Raw genomic sequence first — 21,772 nt, 5'->3', positions numbered from 1 at the left:
ATTCCAATCACATCATAATTCCTTGACTTTGCCAGGACTTCCAGTTCTCCCTGCTTGTGTCCCAGGCTTTGTGCATTTGTATATAGGCACTTGAGGTAACCTGCTGATCGCCCCTTGTTCTCAGTATGAGGCAGGAGCCCTCCCCTCTCACGCGCTCCTGCTCGTGCCTCCTCCCGGTATCCCACTTCCCCACTTACCTCAGGGCTTTGGTCTCCTTTCCCCGGTGAACTGAGTTTAAAGCCCTCCTCACTAGGTTAGCCAGCCTGCTTGCGAAGATGCTCTTCCCTCTCTTCGTTAGGTGGAGCCCGTCTCTGCCTAGCACTCCTCCTTCTTGGAGCACCATCCTATGGTCAAAGAATCCAAAGCCTTCTCTCTGACACCACCTGCGTAGCCATTCGCTTTTAGTGACGGGGGATAGCAGCCTCCAGCCCTTGGAAGCTGTGGAACAATGTGAAGCGATGTTACTTTGTTCTTGCACCACTATATTTTCAGCGGACTTGTCTCTTAAATATTTTAGCTCATCAATATCACTTAAGCATTTAAAGTTTTTGCAAGATTTTTTCGTCCTCTAATTTTTTGTTGCTTTTACTTTTTTTAAGTATTGCATTGTTTACTAATTAAATTAATTTTAGTCATTTCATTTTGGCATTTTTAATTGCGGTCATATTAAGTGTTTAGACATTAAGTTTACATAGTCTGATTTTAAAGCTTTTTTTTGTTTGTTTTTAAGACCGCTAAGATTTTGACAACTTTTCCTGGTTTTGAATATCTGCTTGAGACGTTTTTTTACAAAATACAAAGGCTGAGCTCTTTTTGAACATGTATTTGAAAGTTTCCTGGAATGATTTTATACATTTAAGATAGACTCTTAATTTTCCCCCCAATACATTCCTGTTCACCCCTGGGATAATTACTTTCTGGGGAACATCTTCAGCAGAGCTAGAATTATTGAAAGGCGATGCACCAGAGAGTAAAGGCACGGAGGCAGTGGCCTGCGGGGAACAGAGTAAGTTTCATTACTAATCCTGCTCTTTTGAGGGGTCCTTTTAGAAAATAATTTAACTTACAAGCATTTAAGAAAGTCACTACTCAGTGGAGCAATGGGTCTCTTTGGAATATATTTTAACTGACAAGCCCTTACAGCCTTTGTGAGAAAGGAACAGGATATAATAGAATTTAAAAAATGAAAATTAAGAATCGTGGATCATCAGTTTGCTGCTTCTGACTTGGGTTGAGGAACCTTGGAGGAGTTGTGATGAGAGACAAACTTGCAAAGTTAATAGATGATTTTCTTTCTTCCTTCTCCCCCGTTTTTAAATCCATGTTCCTAAGGCCAAATTTGGCATAGATAACTTTGTTCCTATGTTTTCTTGTTCTCCAAGCATGTTCTTGGTACTGTCCCGGAACGATCTCATTAGCCCCCTTTTGTTTGGACTCATTTAATTTTCTGCATTTGGTCTTCTTGCACCTGTGCATCACATTCATGGCTGAAAATAATTTAACGTAATTTTCATCAACTTGTTGCTATTGTAAGATCTTCTGAACTTTCATATTCTTTTCACAGTGAAGTAAGGAAGAGAGTTCAAAACGTGGGTGTTATTGGAATTAACAGTTCCCAGGGTCGGTCCATATATGCCATAGCACTTGGCTCATTCATGCTTTGTCTGGGTACAATGTAGCCCTCTCTCTCCAGTCGTAGTCAATGACAATACAAAATAAAGATCTAGGCTTGTGTTTCTCGGCTGGTGGTTTGTGACCCCCGGGGGCTCAGGAAAGGCAGGCAGGAGGCTGTGAGATGTTGAGCATTTCATTATGATCCAAAGCAAAGAAAATCTCACTCCCCCACTCCTGCACTCCCTTGTTCGTTATGGTCAAGTATTCTCTGTCAGCCTCTTGAAATATACAAGTTATACAGAGACTCGGCATGGATGCATGTTTTAGTCTTAATTTTTTAGTAAATGTTCAGGGGTCAGAAAAAAATTGTTCATAGACTATCAGGGTGGGAAGGGACCTCTGGGCGTCATCTAGTCCAACCCCCTGCTCAAAGCAGGACCAATCCCCAATTTTTGCCCCAGATCCCAAATGGCCCTCTCAAGGATTGAATTCACAACCCTGGGTTTAGGAGGCCAATGCTCAAACCACTGAGCTATCCCTCCCCCCAAACTTGCAGTAAGTGGTACTCGCTTACTTCTTTCAGCTGGGAAATTAGGCAGTTTTTGCAGCTGTGCACAGTAACCCTTTCATTGCCTGTATGACAGCCAGAGAGACTGAAACCCCTTGGGTGGTTAGTAGAGACGGGGAGGAGGCAGAAAGTTTGGATCCAAACTGGCATTCAGTGCTATCCGCAATTGCAGGAGATCCTTGGTCACTAAGTCTCCCGGGCAGAGGGAGGGGACAGGGGGAAAGACAAGACAGAAAATGAAGGAGAAATAAGTGGGAGGTGGGAAGGTCACAAGCTCCCAAACCTGCCCACATCCAGTCAAAGTCTAAGGCCAGAAGGGACCATTGGAACATCTGGTCTGACCTCCTGTCTAGCACTGGCCACCAACACCACCCAGCTCCCGCCCCCACTAAACACAACAGCTGGAGTGAGACCAAAGTCTTGCAGCCCACGGGAGACTAGACTGTTATATGCCCCAGGCAGAGAACAGGAGGGACTGAGAAGCACCAGTGCCCCAGACCCCCGCAGTGGCAGGGAAATGGTTAAGTGAGATGTTTCCAGGTAATCCTAGTGTGTGACCCACACCCCACGCTGCAGAGGAAGCTGAAACCCCCCCCCAGGTCACTGACAACCTGACTCGTCTTCTTCTCTGGCTGTTCCTGAATCTTCAGAGGAAGGAGATTAAAAAAACCCTCTCAAAATACATTGCGGGGGAAAGTGCCTTCCAGACCCCTGGCAGTGGTGGCTGAGACTCTGAAGCGTGAGCGTGAGGAATGTCATGCATAAAATAGAAGTGAGCCCCACTTAATGGTCCACTCTTTGTGTCTATTGACAATGCCTTCCAGCTGAATATCACCAGCAAAATTCCTTTCATTTCCTGCACCAGCACTGGGCAGACTTTGTCCTGTCCCTGCCTGGTCCCCACCATTGGGGGAGTTGCTCTCAGGGTTTTAAAACTAGGGCAGTGGATTTAGTGCTGGTGGGAGGGGTTGGGTCTGGGCTGTGATAAAGTGATGGAATGTTTTCCCAGCATGAGAGTCAGAAACATCTTGTGCAGGGAAAGGGCCGGGGCAAATCACGATGTGACAGGAACTAGAGGCCCTTCTGAAATCTTCCCTGTCCCCCTTCTCACCCTGACAGGTGGCAGAGTAATCCGCACCTTTGGCTCCAGATTGTCCCAGCCTCTCACAGGACGGGGAAGGGAACTGGCTGTCGTGCAGCCAGTCCAGGTAGGGATTATTGCGGGGTTGCTAGTGGGTTCCTGCTGGAGGGAGAGGGGCAGGAAATACCGAGGGCCTGGGATCTTTGGAGGAGTTTAGTCTGGAGGTGGGATGGGGGCAGGAAATACCCAGGGTGGAGAAAGGGAGGGGGACAAGGCATGTGACAAACTTGCTGGGAGTTGTTGACCCCACGTCCTGGATTCCGGGAACAGACGTAGGGGTTTGGGGGAGGAAATTACCCTATTTGTAGAATGGGGTTGGCGGGGGAACACTGGACAGTGCTGGGAAAATGGATCAGATTCCCAGTGGAAGAACATAAACCTACCCGCCAGAGGCTGCTATGAGATATGAAGTGGATGGCGGGGGGGGAAGGGTTACTCACCAGTGGGGTGTAGAGTAGATAACCCCTCCCCTTCCTTTCAGCTGCTGGCAATGGGAAGCGTGTTGGGATTCCTATTGCGGAGCCAACCCTGGAGCCTACTGAGGGCCCCATCCCATGTATCAGCCTCTGGCTTGTAGGTGTGTGATGAATGAGAAGATGACCTTCCCCCTCTGTCTGCTGCGGGGGACTAGGGGATCTCTATCTCCCCTCCTGTTTTGCCTCCTGGCTGCTCTGAGCGGGGTGGGGGTGGGCACTGAGGGTTGGACTCTTCCTCTTTCAGGGGCCGGTGACCTTCGAGGAGGTGGCTGTGTATTTCACCAGGGAAGAGTGGGCTCTGCTGGACCCCCGTCAAAGAGCCCTCTGCAGAGACGTCATGCAGGAGAACTACGAGAATGTGACCTCGCTGGGTAAGGATTCCTGTGCCCTTGGTTATTAGAAGGGGAAATGCCAAGTTAAGGTTCACACCACCCCCACAACGCCACCTCTACTCTGCCCTATCTCAGCAACAGCCCATTAAGTGCATTGAAATGGGGCAGACTGGGTCCCTCAGGGTTCACATGCGCCTCCCTTCATATCATGGTCACAGCTCTGCCAAGCTACTCCAACTACTCCCTCCACCATCCAGTTACGCCTACAGCTGACCCAGTGCACACAGCTGGGGGGCATGCGGATAAATGCTGGGATTCCCTCCTGTGAACACAACACAAACAAGGGCATGTTCTTAGTCCTTCATATCTATTGTAGAATCATAGATTTTATGGTCAGAAAAGGCTATTAGGACATCTAGTCTGACCACCTATATAACACAGGTCATAAAATTTCCTCAAGTTACTGCTGTACTGAACTGAATATGCTGTGTTGGACTAAATCCTCCCCCAGAAAGGCATCCACTCTGACTTGAAGACTTCAAGAAATGAAGAAGCCTCCACTTCCTTTGTTAGTTTGTTAACCTTTGCACCAGCCATACTGAGCCACTCCCAGTGGCTAGCGCCAGCTGCAGGGCTAGGGGCAGAGTTAAGGTTACATTTTAGGGTTGGTGTGTATATTAACTCTTCCTTTTCTGGTTTTCAGAGGTTTAAGTTTAGCCACCACACACCTAGTGGAAAGGCATGCAGCAGAACTGGGCAACCTGTACTCCATATTTATATAGTTTGGGGGCTTTTGATGTCCTCATTTTTTTAATAGACTTTTTCGGCGCTCTGTTTCTGCATGAGAGATTTTGCCGGCATAATTCTATCAATTAAGGATATGTTTTTTTGCATCCCTAACAAACAGAGCTATGCTGACAAAACTTTGCAGCTCAGAAGAGGCCAGAGTCTGCAAGTGGATTTTAAAACACTTTAAAATATTGCTCTCAGCCCTGAAATTTTGGAATCCGGGGGGAAATGTCGAAGAGGAACTCCTGCAGAATGCAAGCAAAATGCACAATACACATAGTCTGAGAATTAACAGTGGTACGGCTCTGACTCAGATGAATTGGTGTAGCTCAGAGGCAGTGGCCACAGCATGTCCTCTTCACCCCACCAACCAATGACTGAGAGCAGTGTGAGGTTACTATTCAGGAGTTCTTGTGGAGGAGGGGAGAGGAGAGCAGGGAGCAGTGGGAAGAGAGAAGATGATGGGGGAACTAGTGCTTGTTTGGTGCCAGAAGCTAGGGAAGGCTGAGTGTAGTGGGAGGAAGGGGATAGGTATGTGGAAGATTACACTAGAGGGAATCAGGGAGGGATGAAGAGGAGGTGAGGAATCAGAGGCAGAATCTCCTGGGAACAGGTAGTGTGGTGGGTCTGGGGAGTGGGAGACTGGGAATGGAGAAAAGGGGGTGGAGGTCCCAGCAGTGGTGCTGTTGGAGGGGGAGGATTGGGTAGGAGATCTGGGATACGTGGAAGTGGAGCAGACTGAGGATAGTGGGAAGGGTATGGGGAGTGGTTGCTCCAAGGAGCAGGAAGGATCTGGTGGCAGTAGGAAGGGAAGGTTTCAGGGAGGCAGATATTTGGGGCTCTCCGCTGAGAATGCTTTTGCCAAAGTCTCTAATGCCCTCTCCCTAAGCAAAGCTCAGAATCAGCACTCCATCCTTATTCTTCTTGACCCGTCAGCCGCCTTTAATACCACTGACCATGGTCGTCTTCTTGACATCTTGTCTTTTTCCTGGCTCTTCTCCTACCTCTGTAACCACTCTTTAGCGTGTATTTAAGAAGATCCTCCTCACCCCCCCACACACACTCTGGTTTTCTGTGGGGGTTCTACAGGGCTCAGTCCTTGGTCGCTTCCTCTTCCTCTGCACTTTATCTCTGGGAAATCTCACCCATAAACACAAATTCAGCTTCTGTCCCTATGCTGATCAATCACAGATCTACCGCTCTACTCCAGCCCTGTCTCCTTCTGTCCAAACTGAAATCTCAGCCTCCCTCTGATGACTCCTTGTGGATAGCTAGCCATCAACTCAAGCTCAACATCTCAAATGTCTAGAACAGAGCTCTTAATCCCCCAAGCTAGCCCTCCCGCCATCTCCTTTCTTGCTGTTCACCCCAGAATTAGCTGATGAAATCTCAGAGCGTCTGGCAAAATTTGCAAACTCAGATGACAAGACAGGTTCCAGAAGATTGGAGAAGGGTTAACATAGTGCCCATCTTTATAGAGGGGGAAAAGGCGAAGCTGGGGAACTATAGACTACTCAGCCTGACCTCAATACCAGGGAAGCTACTAGAGCAATGAATAAAATATTCAGTTTGTGAATACCTGGAGGACGAAGGGCAATCAAGAGCAGCCAGCATGGATTTACTAAGAACATAGTGTGACAAACCAGCTTGATCATCTTCTTTGATACGGTAACTGGTTTGGTGGCTAAAATAGACCTGGACTTCAAAAAGGCTTTTGACACAATCCCATGAGTAAGCCGGAGAAATGCGGGTTTAACGGAACTACCATTAAATGACTATATAATTGGTTACACAACCACAAACAAAGAGTAACTATGAATGGAATGATGTCAGACTGGAGGGATTTCTCAAGTGGGGTGTCACAGGGATCTGTTTTGGATCCACTGTTATTTAACATCTTCATTAATGACCTGGATGTAGGAGTAGAGAGCATACTGATCAAATTTGCAGATGACACAAAGCTAGGGGGGGGTTATCAACACTTTGGAGGATAGAGCATCTTGATAAATTTGCAAACTGGGCTATAGACCACAAAATGAAATTCAACAAAGACAAGGGTAAGGTGCTACTCTTAGGGAAGTAAAACCCAATGCACAAATACAGGTTGGGGGTTAACTGGCATGACAGCAGCACTGCTGAGAAGGATCTGAGAGTTGTGGTGGATCACAACCTCAACACAAAGTCAACAGTGTGATGATAATGCAAAAAAAAAAAAAAAAAAAAAAAAGCAAATGCATTAACAGAAGCATAGCATGCAAATCACAGATGGTGATGGTAATGCTCTACTCAGCACTGATTTGGCCTCAGGGGGACTCCTGTGTCCAGTTTTGGTCACGAGTGACTAGATAGGATGTAGAGAAACTGGAAAGACTCCAGAGGCAAGTGACAAAGATGATCAAAGGGATGGAACACAAGCCAGTGAGCAAAGGCTGATGTAACTGGGTGTGTTTAGTTTGGAAAAAAAGAGTTGAAGGGGTTGGGGGGGTGATAGTAGTTTTCAAATACTCAAAAGGCTGTGTAAGCATGTGTGGCCATGCCTCCCGGTCTATCCCTGAGGGAGGCCATGCCACCTCACGGTCATGCTCTTAGCACTGCAATCAATTAAGGGGGATTATCAGTCTTCAAAGCTCAGACCACTTGATCCAGGCTGAGCAATAGTGAGTCTGTGGTGCCCGGCCCTCAGGCAGGACTGGGCACCAAGAGTCCATGCTCTGGCCTGCAATCAGGGCAGAGCTGCAAAGTCTCCAAGCCCAGGCCCTCAGTCAGGGTGGGACAGCAAACAATTAGGGGCTTTGCCCAAGGCGAGCAGCAAACAGGCTAGGGCTCAGGTAAGGGCAAGCACCAAACAGCCTGGCATCCTAGCTCGGTGGATGGTAGACCAACACAGGCCTCCTGGCTGAAGATGGGGAGGCTACCACCCAACTGTCTGGGTGGCAGGAGGTAGGGAGACCCTGGCCCACCTGACTCCACGGGGTCCTAGCCCAGGGACCTAACAGTGGCAGTGTAGTCTGCCACTGGATCAGCGGGGATCCACCCGCAACACATTGACTTAGTGTGAGGCCAACACTCAATCAGACGATGGTCTAGTTTCCCTGGGCTACTTCCTACAGTCCCCAGGGTTTTGGTACCTCTGGCCTGCATTTCCCTGGGATCAGTGGTCTTTGGCAACCCCATCAGCTTGTCGGCACCTCAACTGGCCAGTGACCCTGGTTGGTCTGGCCATTCCTCTGGCAGCAGTCCAAGCAGCTCCTCGGTGTCCCACTCTGGCAGTGGGTGATAAGCGTCTGTCTTCCACAGCAGCTCCAGCCCAACTGAGCTACAAGTCCCCCCTTTTGTAGTTCCGCTTCCTGTCCCGCCCTCAGCTTCCGGAGGGGTGGACGTGGCTTTCCTGGCTCTGTAGCCCAAGGGGCAGGTTGTGGTCCCTGCTGGTCTTCCTTGCTATGGGCTGCTATACAAAGAATGGAGAACAGTTCATCTCTCTTGCCACAGAGGGCAGGACAAGAGGCAGTGGGTTCAAACCACAGGACAGCAGATTTAGATTAGATCTCAGGAAAAACTTCCTAACTGGAAGAACAGTAGGAAAAGATGCCTAGGGAGGTGGTGGAAGTTTATTCACTGGAGGTTTTCAAAAGGAGGCTGGAGCCATCTGGTGGTTTAGACTCAGCAAATCCTGCACCTTGGCAGGGGGTTAGACTAGATGACTAACTTTGTGGTTCCTTTTAACTCTGTGGTTCTAAGGGAAACAGGGGTTAGCCCTTTGAAAAAGCTAAAGCTAGCATGTCGCCCATTAAGGGTATGTCTGCACAGCATCTGGAGGCTGCCTCCCAGCCAGAGTCCATGCTGACTCCCTACAAATAACGCTGGAGGCCCTAACATCAAAGCAATGTCTCCACAGCCATTTTTAATGCACTAGTGTGAGACCCAGCCTGGAAGGTGGCTGACTTCCTGATGCACTGTAGACATATCCTAAAGAGGGCGGTCCCAAGGGATACTGTATGAAGTTTGGGTCATCTAACTTCCTGTAAATCCATGACCCAGCCGCCTCCCTTGGCACCCTGTCACCGTGCCTTAGGGGTCAGAATTGAGGATGCCAAATTCAGGACAAACTGCTGAGAAATAGGGCAAACACAAAACAAAACTGGTGGTTACTCTTTTATAAAATAGACCAAACCAGCCACAAAAGTAAACTCCTGTTTCACCACACTGGCTAACAAGAAAACATAAAGGCAGTTTTCACAGGCATTCCAGTTCTTATAACACCACCAAAAACACTGGATTCACATATGAGTATTTAATACAGCCAATGTCATTAAATAATAGGTTCTTCTGATCCCAAAGGGCTAGCCACTCCCAGGTCAATATACAACTTAGATCTTACCCAAAGCTCATGCTGGTGCCAACCCTTTAGTATCTAAAATCTAAAGGTTTATTCATAAAAAGAAAGAAAGGTGAGAGTTAAAATTGGCTAAGGGAATCAATTACATACTGTAATGGCAAAGTTCTTGGTTCAGGCTTATCGCAGTGATGGAATGAACTGCTGGCTTAAGTCAAGTCTCTGGAACACATCCACAGCTTGGATGGGTCATTCAGTCCTTTGTTCAGAGCTTCAGTCTGTAGCAAAGTTCCTCCAGAGGTAAAAAGCAGGATTGAAGACAAAATGGAGGTGTTTCCAGGGCCTTTTATAGCTTTTGCCATGTGGAGGGCATCCCATTGTTCTTACTGTGGAAAATTAGAAAAACAAGATGGAGTTTGAGGTCACATGGGCAAGTCACGTGTTCATGCCCATTTCCCCCCAGTCATTGCAGGAAGCCATTACCTAGGTTCCAGACAGCACATTTACATGACAGTCCACTCAGCGTAGGTGAGCTTCTCCCATGGTCCATTGTCAACCCAGTGTTTCTTGATGAACCACTTAATTTGAACAGTCCCTCCAAGACGTGCTAGCTAGCTACCTTGTAGGCGTTACTCTGCTATGCTTATAAGAAACGCACAGGATCATTTTCAGGGGAAAAGGCAATATGCTGCGTTTATTGAAGATACAACATTTAGTATACGCATTCAATCACACACCACACACACACACATTGTCCCGCCAGTTGATGCTATAGTTACCAGTCCAGAGTCCGGATCAACCTACTGGCCAGCTAGGTTGATCATGGGTAGGAGAAGCTGGGTTACGTTGGTCGTCACACGGTGCTCTGGGGAAATCTTGGCAGGGTGAAGCCAAAGTTTCATGGCAAGGCCCCCTGTTTATATAGTGATTTTCCTTCATTAGGACCAATGAGTTTTGCACCATGATGCTGTAATCAATTATTGTTTGAGTTCTTGTTTTCTTAAATTGTCCTTCTCATCCTTTATCTTGTTCTTTCATCAAGTCCCTCAGGGAGCTATCCCATGCTCGTTTAGTTCACAGCTGTCTTGTCCTCATTGATAGGTTCCTGTCTCATCTTTTGAGTCATCAATCTGCCCTCCTTTGACATTTCAATAGGGGCGTGTTGCAGCCTCCCGGCGCCCTTGCATCTGTCTCTCATACCTCTCTCGTACATCTGGTTCAGCTATGGCCTTCACACTTATCTCTTAACACACACATTTCTCATTCACACACAAAACAAAATTAATTTACATACAACATTTTGAACAGGAACATCAAATTCCAATACAAAAGAAAACAATCATGGCATTCGTTTACTTATTTTAAAATGCTAAACCTAGAACAAATTGGTGACCCGCAAAGGTCTGTTACTGCCTTGAAATCAGTCCAGACACAGATTCTGGCTGATGGATCTCTACTCGTTGACCCATTGGGCCATTCCTTTCTGTTATTCAAAAAGGGTGGCTGGCAGGATACGATCAAATCATACACCAATGCATTTAATACATGCTACATTCTTATTCTTTATCCTTCATTCTAAATTCTATAAAATACCAACATAAAATCCTACTACTCCATTTGGGGGAAAAGTTTGGGGGAGTTCAGTTTCTGATTTTTATTTGACCTCTCTCAAGCATTTGTTTTGGTTTGGCCTTCCCCTTTCCATCCCTGTTTTGAGGTTTCTGTCTCTATCACAGCTGGTGATGCAATGGTGTGTGAGAAAGAAGAGCAGAATTCTCAGCAGGAAGATGCTGAGCAAGTGGATAAACACAGAGTATTATCGCAAAGATCGGAAAGGAATGAGTCCAGGAGTCATGAGCAGGGAAAATCCTGTGAGAATCAGCCCAGACCAGAAAAGGAGCAGGGAAACCAACCAGGAGAGAAAGTGGATAAATGTATTTCCTGTCGGGGAACTCAGAAGGACCTGAAGGAAACCACAACACAGCAGGAAATCCTCAGGAGAAAGAGGAAAAAATACATGCACTGAGTGCGGGGAAAGCTTCCGTGACTTTTCAGCCCATATAAAGCATCAGAGAATCCAGACAGGTGAGAAACCCTGTGAATGCAGTGAGTGTGGGAATATCTTCAATTGCAGCTCAAACCTTATTACCCATAAGAGAATCCACACAGGGGAGAGGCCCTTTGAATGCCATGAGTGTGGGAAATGCTTCACTCAGAGGTCAGCCCTTTCTGAACATCAGAGAATCCACACGGGGGAGAGGCCCTATCAATGCCGTGAGTGTGGGAAATGCTTCACTCAGAGCTCAACCCTTTCCGAACATCAGAGAATCCACACAGGGGAGAGGCCCTATAAATGCCATGAGTGTGGGAAATGCTTCACTCAGAGGTCAGCCCTTTCCGAACATCAGAGAATCCACACAGGGGAGAGGCCCTATGAATGCCGTGAGTGTGGGAAGTGCTTCATTCACACCTCAGCCCTTTCTAAACATCAGAGAATCCACACTGGGGAGAGGCCCTATGAATGCCATGAGTGTGGGAAACGCTTCATTTACACCTCAGCCCTTTCTAAACATCAGAGAATCCACACAGGGGAGAGGCCCTATGAATGCTGTGAGTGTGGGAATACCTTCTCTTGGCAGTCAGCCCATGTTAGGCATCAGAGAATCTGCAAGGGGGATCAACACCGTAAAATCCTCTAGGGCTATCCGTACTTCCTTTTCTTGAATATTTTTCCTGATTCCCAAATAGTAACTTTTAAGCTCTTTGAACTGTTTGCAGCACCATTATCCCTCAGCTTGTCCAGAGGAGTGGTCTATTTTTGCCTTTTGCAGTTCGCCCTGTTTTGAGGTTGACACATTGGTTCTTTCTATCGACTCAGTTGTTCCATGAGTAATTCGAGTGTGTACTTCCTACCAGGGAAACAGGAAGCATCACATTTATACCATTCCTCCTATTCCAGTTATTGTTAGAGTCACCAATGATACAAATTGTATCATTGCCAGTTGTTCTCACATTGCTCTGGGTTCTGCTGAAGAGCAGTTATATTGGGAACTTTTCAGATTATATTTAAATGAAGAGGAGCAGGGGCAGGGGGAAAAGTATCATTTCAGCCTCTGTGACACTGCAAGGAGATGGAGTGACTCAGAGATTCCCTCCTTCCCCATCACTGCAGAACTGTTACCTTTTGTCTGAGCCATGCAGAGTGTATCTTCATCACATTCTATCCCTCCACTTTTCAAGGTGTCATGTGATGAAGTGTTCTCAGTTGTCTGTGCTTGGAGATGATGCTTTGACTTCTTTAATCCTATATCAGAGTCGCTATGACTGGAGATGAAAGTGTCAAAAACCTGGAAGGGGAATTCAGATGGATCCCAAACACACTGTGATCATTTGGAGTTTAAATCCCAGTCTCCATCTATTGGTAAAGCTTCTTCTGGCAAGGTGGCTGTCCGTCCGTCCCCCCCCCCCTTTATGGGGGATGCTAGGATACTAAAAATTTTGTAAATAACATAACTGACTATTGAGACAGTGTTGAGTGAGGTATGTTTGAATGGATCAGAGGATAATGTGATGGGAGACTCTCTTGTCCTGATTCTGAATAATCAAATGTAACCTGCTCTGGAATTTCACTTGACACTTTCATTGTCATGTATTCTATCTCTCTGTGATGTGGGTTTCTATCTTTCCTGAAGGCTGTTTGGTCACCCAATTAGATATTAGTTCAGTTTGATAGGCTATAGCTCAGATTTATTGGAGAATTTAAGACAAATGACCATTTGCTAATGTTATCATTTCTCACTTCAGCCTTGCTTTTTCCCCATCCCTCCATGATGACATGGAGAAAGTTCAAGTGCAGTTCTGTCAACAGGAGAGAACTCTCCAATTTACTGGACATGCTAACAAAGAAAAAATGGTGATTTAAAATCTCCGCTCGGAAATGGTGAACAACAGCAGAACCCCAACTAACAGAAGGAAGTGCATATGATCACAGTGTAGTTCAATTGTTTAAGGCAATATTGTCACAGATGATCTGGGGAGAAAATTCCATGGTAAGTGATTTTGAACTAGGCAAAATGCCCTTGTATTTGGTTCCCAAAGCATGTGTAACCCAGGCCCTACAGAAGATCTCTCCTGGCTAATTCTGTGGCATAGGGAATGGTCCTCTTCATGATGCAGATGTTGAGGAAATAGAAGTGGGGTTTTTGTTGAATTTATCCTTTGTAGGTGCTAAAAATGTTTATAAAATGAAAGCAGTGTGGGAAATCTAATAGCTTTAGAAAAATAGCAATTTTTGAATAGAAACTCCAGCTCTGGTAACTAACAGAGATTCTGATCCAGCCCTGTATCCAATCCCTTGCCTGGAACTGTGCCACCAAATTAAAGAAAAGCTGGGTATGGTTTGGGAAGCCATTCCTCATGAACACTACTGAGATTTTGAGTGGTTTTGTAAAGGATTCTACTTCAGAGAAGTGTAAATTTACCCTACCCAAGGCCAAGGATTTGGAAAGAACTGGGGTTGAAAGTGTACACACTCAGTTCTTTGTTTCCACTCCAGTAAAGGAAGCTATGGTGACCAATGATCCAAGGAAAATTGTTTGTACAACTCTACTTCCTAGTTCAGGGTCACTGATTACAGTTCCAGTGGATACCAAGGTTAGACTGAGAACAATCCTCCTTCACCATTTGGATCCAAAGAGAGAGTGCTTCATAGGACATTCCTTCCCTGTAGATCCCAAACTGGGTGCCTGATTGGGTAACAAGGACATTCGGGCTGTAGAAACGATGGTAACCAATGAGGCAACGAATGCGTCAGCCTCGGATTTCAGACTTCCATATACATGCACGTTAAGTCCTGATTCTCTGGTTTTGTGTCTGACATGATGGCTACACAATAAAGCTGATGTTGGCGCAGCTGCCCCAATGTAGCTGCACTGGTGTAGCATGCTATTAGAGATGCTGTAAGCCAATTGGAGAGATCTCTCCCATCGGACTTCATTAGTCCAGCCCCCTCAAGCGGCGGTGGCTATGTTGTCAGGAGAAGCTCTCCTGCTGATGTAGGACATCTGCACAGGGGGCTAGGGCTGTGTAACTACATTGCTCATGTCAAGGATGAATCCCCACTCTGAGTGCAGAAAGTGGGGGCCCGCGAGGATTCTAAAAATGAATACGGGTCACTCCAGGCTTGTATTAAATTCCCAAGGTTACAGCTTTTCTCTGACTTTGGCTTGGTAAATGCTACCAACACCCAAATGCAAAAAAAAAAAAAAAAATCCAAAAAACAACAAAAAAAACCAACCAAACAAAAAGAACCACCACCACCCTTGGACCCAGGAAGGAGCACTTGGGAATTCCTCCCTGTGGAGTACCCTCAAGCCCTTTCACCGCCACCACCACCCCTTCTGGGAAGAGCAAATCAAACATCATGCACAAACCACTTATGACACCAAAAATGCAATCCTGTTCTTAAAAAAGGTAAATTTTATTAAAAACAAAAGGACTCTTTACTGAGAAGAATAGACAGGCCTGGAACCAGAGCTGATCCAGAGAATAGAAGGGTGTGCTGTCTTCCAGGTGCTAAGATATGGGATGTAGACTTGAGGTTGAAAAGGATCCTAAAGGGAGCAGGAAAGAATCCCCTAATTATCCTTCATGTGGGAACAAATGATACGGCTAGATTCTTGCTGGAAAGTATTAAGGGAGACTATGCTAGGCTGGGGAAGACGCTTAAGGAAATGGAGGCTCAGGTAATCTTTAGTGGGATTCTGCCTGTTCCTAGAGAAGAGCAACAAAGGTGTGACAAGAATATGACTATCAACAGATGGCTTAGGCAGTGGTGCTATAAGGAGGGCTTTGGGATGTATGGCCACTGGGAGGCCTTCATGGACAGAGGACAGTTCTCTCGGGATGAACTTCATCTGAGTAGGGAAGGAAATAGAGGCTGGCACAACTGATTAAGAGAGCTTTAAACTAGGAATTTGGGGGAGATGGTTGGGAGATGTCCAGGTAATCTCCACGCCGGATTTTAGCATTGAGAGGGAAGAAAACGAAGTAAGAGAGGATACAGCTGTGGGTAGGATATAAGGAGGAAGGGCAGTGTGGATACCAGTCTAATAGGTCGTACTGGCTGTAGAATGATCGTGCCGAATCGGTTACAGAATGTGAGTGAGTCCAAACAGCAAAAATTAACATGTGTTTACACCAGTGTGAGGAGCCTAGGTAAGAAAATGGAGGAACTAGAGTGACTGGTGTAGGAAATGAAACCAGATATTCTTAGGATAACAGAAACATGGTGGAATAGTAGTCATGACTGGACTACAGGTATTGAGGGGTATATGCTGTTTAGGAAAGACCGAAATGAAGGTAAAGGTGGTGGAGTAGCATTGCGTATCAATGATGAGGTAGAATGTAAAGAAATAAGAAGCGATAGAATGGATAAGACAGAGTCCGTCTGGGGAAAAATCATATTGGGGAAGAAAACTATTAGAGCCTCCCCTGGGATAGTGCTTGGGGTGTGCCGGGATCTAATCTGGATATGGATAGAGCCCTTTTTAATGTTTTTCATAAAGTAAATACTTATGGAAACTGCGTGATCATGGGAGACGTTAACTTCCCAGATATAGACTGGAGGACAAGTGCTAGGAATAATAATCGGGCTCAGATTTTCCTAGATGCGATAGCTGATGGATTCCTTCATCAAGTAGTTGCTGAACCGACTAGAGGGGATGCCATGTTAGATTTGGTTTTGGTGAGTAGTGAGGACCTCATAGAAGAAATGGTTGTCGGGGACAATCTTGGTTCGAGCGATCATGAGCTAATTCAGTTCAAACTGAATGGAAGGATTAACAAAAATAAATCTGCAACTAGGGTTTTTAATTTCAAAAGGGCTGACTTTCAAAAATTGTGGCGGTTTAATGATGAGACAGAACACAGCTTTTTGCAAGCAGGCAGGCTGGTCAGCTGAGATGGGCGTTCTCTGCCCCCCCGCCTTCTACCTTCTCCTTTTATTATATTTCTCCCCCTAAGCATTACACACTGCTACACAAAGGAATGTGTGACGTTAATTCATATACTTAGTTACCATCCCCTATCTACTACAATCCTGGTTCTCAGGCCTTGAGCCCAGGCTAAGAAAGCCTCCCACCGTTGCTGTCCAAACAATCAAGTTCTCATGGTTCATGTCTAGCCCTTGTCCTTGGATAGAGCAATGTGTGCATTGCTTCTACGAAACAGTCAGGGTGTGCCCCGCCTGCTTCCAGGTGGAATAGCTAAACATTAACCCTTCATCTCCCCGTTTTTTATTTATTGATATTTGGCCATCTCATGGTAGCCGTCAATTTGTTTTGTCATGCTATTTAACTCCCAGACAGACAAGGACATAACCTGGGGAGCTTTCCAGGGCAAAATTTTACAAAATCTTAACAAGGAAAGAATACATTGTACACAGCAGCAGCAAAAAGTAAGCCCAATGATTACAAACACAAAATAACCAAAAGCTCAACATCTGCAATATAATCATCTAAAAGGGGTACACTTCTTTTAGGAAATAGCAGGCACAAAAGGCACACAATCATCACAGAATTAGCAGTGATTTGGGCGAGAATCGCCACAAACAAAGTCTCAGGAGTCTCTGGCTGTTGATCTGCTGCCAGTCTTCGTTGAGCTGCGGCGACCAATGCTTTTACAGCTCCCCATGTCACGGGCTGGCTTGGGACGCTATGCCTCCTCCGTTTCCGTCCCGTCGTTGTCGACTCGGGGGGCAACGCGGTCTCCAAGGTCAGCTGAAACTCCGGTATGGGATTCGACAGTCCCTGGTGCCATGCCATGTTGTTTAAGTGCCGGTCGCACACACCGAGCTGGAACCCACAACGGTCCTGCAGGGAGAGACACAGCAGCATATCCCCGACCCCAAGTGATTAGAGGTACTGGGCCCAGCCACTGTGGATCGGGCAGCTGACAGTAATAGACACGTGGTCTTTCCAGTACCTCAGATTTGTGAAAATGCCGATCCGCAGGGGTCTGCTGATCTGCATTCAGTGTTAAATTATTTAAAGTAAACAAGAGGATATGCATTTGTTGTTAAATGTCTCCTAAGGTTCGGAGACGCAGCTCCCCTTGTTTTAATTGTTTATCTAGCAAGGTTTTGAGTGTGCGATTGGCACGTTCAACAATGGCTTGGCCCGTGAAATTATAAGGGATTCCGTGTGTAAGATGGACGTCCCAGCGGGCACAAAAGGTGGAGAGGGCTGCAGAGCAGTAGGCTGGGGCATATCTGTTTTAATTTGGCAGGGGCGACCCATAACAAAAAGGCAGGCCAGCAAATGGTGAATAACTTTGTTAGTGGCTTCCCCACGTTGTGGGGAAGCCCAAAAAAAAACTTAAAGAAATATCAACGGAAACATGTAAAAACAAATAGGGGCGGAATTGTGGCACATGAGTAACATCCATCTGCCACAGCTGATTTGCTGCGGTACCTCGGGGGTTAACGGCATAAGAAAAAGTAGGAGCAGCAGCAGCACAGTGGGGGCAGGAACGAACAATGGAACGTGCATGATCAGCAGGAATGTGAAACTGCCGGGCCAAAACAGAGGCAGACTGATGAAAAAAGGCATGGCTTTCAATGGGGTCAGAAAAAAGGGAATTTACCTGACCATGCAACGCGCGACCGGCGCGTGCATTGCCCTCAGTGAGTGGCCCAGGCAGAGGGGTATGACTGCGAATATGAGCAACAAAGTAAGGGAAATGACAAGTGGCAAAAAGGTGCTGCAAAAACAAAAACAGGCGAAGGAGGTCTGCATCAACCTGAGGGGTAATGAGGGCAAGGGGTAAATGATCAATTACCTAATAAACATAATAGGTATCCACAATTAAATTAAAGGGACAATCAGCAAAAGGTTGAAAGGCCAAAATAACAGCAGCTAATTCTGAGGGCAAAGGGGGATGGTAAAAAAAAACAATCTTTTAAATCTAACACACAAAGTTGATCGGTTTGAGGGATTAAATTTGGATTTGGCAAACCAAATTGCAAGGGGCCCATAGGTTGGATGCGTTTATTTATTTCCCTTAAATCATGTAACAGCCGCCAAGCACCCGATTTTTTCTTAATAACAAACACCGGGGTGTTCCAGGGACTGTGGAGCTCTCCAGTCGCTGTGCTTGCAAATGCTGCTGCACAAGCGAATGAAGTGCTTTTAGCTTTTTTAGAGGGAGGGGCCACTGGTCAATCCATACGGGCTCTAAGGATTGCCACACCAAGGGTAAGGCGGAGGGCACGGTGGGTGAGGGAGGGTTTTGGGCCATCAGATGTTAATATCGAGGGTGGTGTCTAACTTTGTAAGTAAATCACGGCCCCAAATATTGAGGTGGACAGGGAGCACAAAAGGGCGGATAGTAGCAAGGGTACGGCCTCCCGGTTTAGAGACCGTGACCCAAGACAAACTTTGGCGCCCGGGTTTACTACCCCCGATCCCCCAAAATTCTTTAGAAGGAACCGTAGGCCAACTAACCGGCCACTCCAGATCACAAATCACCGTAACGTCAGCTCCAGTGTCCACCAGCCCTGTAAAAGGAACATCATCTAAGAGAAGTGTTAACTGAGGCTTCAAGGGGCGGACTGAAATTGTCAGAGCAACAAGTGGAGAAGACGCGCTGTGAGACGGCGAGTGAGACAACGTCGATCCAAAGCCGCCTCCGCCCCGAGTTCGATCCTCGGCAGCTGGCACCTCATAGGGGACTAAAATCAATTGTGCAATTGACCGTCCACGCGGGAGCGACTGTGGAAGATGAGTCCACACCTGAACCTTAATAATGCCAGTGTAATCAGCATCAATGACCCCTGGAATGACAAAAAAGCCCTGTTTCCCAGCATGTGAGCGAGGGAGAACAAGACCTACAAAGCCGGCAGGGAGAGGTCCCATCACCTGTGTAGGTATGGCACAGACCTCCCCTGGCAGCCGAAAGTCAGTGTCCTCCTGCATGATCAAATCAAGCCCTGCACTTCCAGCAGTCGCCGCCCTCATAGAGTCTACGGATTCCAAGGCAGAGGAGCGATTGCCTGAGTAGGAAACACCCCCGTTTGGCCCTGGGTTCGGGGGGGACCCGTCGCGCGGTTTCCCGACCCGCTACGACACTGATTAGCCCAGCGATAACCTTTCCCACACTTGGGGCACTTCTTTGAGGGTCGGGCTGGTGCCTTAGATGAGCGGCACTCCCGCTGAAAATGACCCTCCTTACCACAGCGGTAACAACGCTTCCCCTCCTTCCCAGTTTTTCTGAGGGCGGCAGCCAGAACTCCAGCCTTGTGGGCTTGGGTGCCGATGTTCTGGCACGCCCGCAGCATGTCTGAGAGCTCTAAAATACCAGAGGCTTGTGCTGCCTGGAGAGCACGGCGGCAATCCTCGTTTGCATTTTCAACTGCCAATTTTAACAGGAGCTCGTGAGCTGCCTCAGTGTTATCCACCTGCCGGAGGATAGCCTCCTGCAATCTGTTGGTAAAATCCAAAAAGGACTCTGAGGCACCCTGACGGATACTGACAAAGCTTTTGGTAGGCTTGCCTGAATCCGGGACCTTCTTGAAAGCATGCTGGGCACAGGTGGAAATAATGGGGAAGACGGCCTGAGGGAGTTGAGACTGCATCTCAATAGTAGCAAACGGGCCCTCCCCTGCCAAATGCTCATAAATGATACCGCGCTCTCTATGTACCTGAGCTTGGCGTTCTGCCATCTGCCGATACTCACTAAGCCAAATAACATACTGACTGGGTGACAACATCATGCGCAGCAGCGTTTTCCAATCCTCAGGGATTAGGGAGTACCCAGTACCCATCCCTTCAATGAGACCACGCACAAAGGTGCTAGTCAGGCCAAATTCACGAATTGCTTTCTTTACCTCTCTAACCACCGAGTATGGCAAAGTGGTCCAGGTGCCCACGGGGTTGCCCTGGTCATCATTCTGCCAGGTCACCGGGCAAACGGAGACCAGATCAGCCAGCTCCTCCGCTGTAAGATCTGATCGAGCTTTCGCTGCGTGAACCATTTGTTGCACCAGCGAAAGCTTCTGAGCAGATGCAGATGACCCTCCGGGGGGCCCCACGGGGGGAGGGTGATCACACACCGGCTCCGGTGGGGAAGGCCAGGGAGGCGGTGGTAATAGAGGCACTGGGGGCGAAGCAGGGGGAGGGATGGCTGCAGGAGCGAACGGGGGCGGCGGGATCGGCAGCCCCTCTGTTGGTGCTGGAGAGGGCCTTTCCGAGGCGACACGCTGTGTCGCATCGCCAGGAGGGGGGATGGCTGCAGGAGCAGACGGGGGCGGCGGGATCGGCAGCCCCTCTGTTGGTGCTGGAGAGGGCCTTTCCGAGGCGACACGCTGTGTCGCATCGCCAGGAGGGGGGATGGCTGCAGGAGCAGACGGGGGCGGCGGGATCGGCAGCCCCTCTGTTGGTGCTGGAGAGGGCCTTTCCGAGGCGACACGCTGTGTCGCATCGCCAGGAGGGGGGATGGCTGCAGGAGCAGACGGGGGCGGCGGGATCGGCAGCCCCTCTGTTGGTGCTGGAGAGGGCCTTTCCGAGGCGACACGCTGTGTCGCATCGCCAGGAGGGGGGATGGCTGCAGGAGCAGACGGGGGCGGCGGGATCGGCAGCCCCTCTGTTGGTGCTGGAGAGGGCCTTTCCGAGGCGACACGCTGTGTCGCATCGCCAGGAGGGGGGATGGCTGCAGGAGCAGACGGGCGTGGTGAGATCACCAGCCTCGCGAGGGAGGGCCTGTCGGAGGCGACACGCTGTACCACATCGCGGCAGAGGTGCCAGGCATGTAAAGCCTGCACGGGCGCCCGAGGCTCTTTGTGCAATGTCTGGCCCAATCGCTCCCAGTCTGCTAGCTTAAGGCTTCCGGCTTCAGGATACCACGGGCACTGGGCACGCACCTCCTGTAGCAGGAGAGTAAGTGCTCGAGCCGGGCAGTCATGCTGAGCCTTACGCAGCAAATACTGCAGCTCATTGCGGTGTTGCACTTGCAAAGCAGAGAGGGAGCTTCCCATACTTACCACAATGAAAAATACTCACCGGGATCCGCGAAGCGGATGAGTGACGCGTCTGAAACCCTTGCCGGGCGAGGTGAGTGCTGAGGGCCCCACGTTTGGGCGCCAGTTGTGGCGGTTCAGTGATGAGACAGAACACAGCTTTATGCAAGCAAACAGGCTGGTGAGCTGAGATGGGCCGTTCTGCCCCCCCGCCTTCCACCTTCTCCTTTTATTATATTTCTCCCCCTAAGCATTACACACTGCTACACAAAGGAATGTATGACGTTAATTCATATACTTAGTTACCATCCCCTATCTACTACAATCCTGGTTCTCAGGCCTTGAGCCCAGGCTAAGAAAGCCTCCCACAGTTGCTGTCCAAACAATCGAGTTCTCATGGTTCATATCTAGCCCTTGTCCTTGGATAGAGCAATGTGTGCATTGCTTCTACGAAACAGTCAGGGTGTGCCCCGCCTGCTTCCAGGTGGAATAGCTAAACATTAACC

General features: G+C 48.0%; 2 protein-coding genes across 2 annotated transcripts in view; one reads left to right on the top strand and one right to left on the bottom strand.

The window, feature by feature from the left end:
* LOC142070317 (uncharacterized) overlaps positions 1 to 14,192 on the top strand; it is a 22,326-nt gene extending 8,134 nt beyond the window's left edge. The window contains 4 exon segments of the mRNA XM_075123923.1: positions 3,302 to 3,390; positions 4,044 to 4,170; positions 10,990 to 11,261; positions 11,263 to 14,192. Of these exon segments, the coding sequence (XP_074980024.1) occupies positions 3,302 to 3,390; positions 4,044 to 4,170; positions 10,990 to 11,261; positions 11,263 to 11,952 (1,178 nt within the window). The 3' untranslated portion in view covers positions 11,953 to 14,192.
* LOC142070244 (uncharacterized) lies at positions 13,251 to 21,772 on the bottom strand. Its single transcript, XM_075123799.1, has 3 exons — positions 19,953 to 21,772; positions 16,951 to 17,124; positions 13,251 to 13,283 (listed from the first exon to the last, which is right to left on the bottom strand). The coding sequence occupies exons 1-3, from the start codon at positions 21,282 to 21,284 to the stop codon at positions 13,251 to 13,253; spliced, it is 1,539 nt and encodes a 512-aa protein (XP_074979900.1). The 5' UTR covers positions 21,285 to 21,772.

This window comes from Caretta caretta, chromosome 28, assembly GCF_965140235.1.
Source record: "Caretta caretta isolate rCarCar2 chromosome 28, rCarCar1.hap1, whole genome shotgun sequence".
NCBI lineage: Eukaryota > Metazoa > Chordata > Testudines > Cheloniidae > Caretta > Caretta caretta.
The sequence above is the reverse complement of the archived record's forward strand: the minus strand, read 5'-3'. Positions and strand labels throughout refer to the sequence as shown.

Coding starts and splice junctions, on each gene's coding strand:
- LOC142070244 (XM_075123799.1), bottom strand. CDS start 21,284: ATGGGAAGCTCCCTCTCTGCTTTGCAAGTGCAACACCGCAATGAGCTG. Junction 17,125..19,952: donor TGGCAGAACGCCAAGCTCAG/GTACATAGAGAG, acceptor CTCTCCCTGCAG/GACCGTTGTGGGTTCCAGCT. Junction 13,284..16,950: donor ATAGCGTCCCAAGCCAGCCC/GTGACATGGGGA, acceptor TTTTCTCCCCAG/ATCATCTGTGACAATATTGC.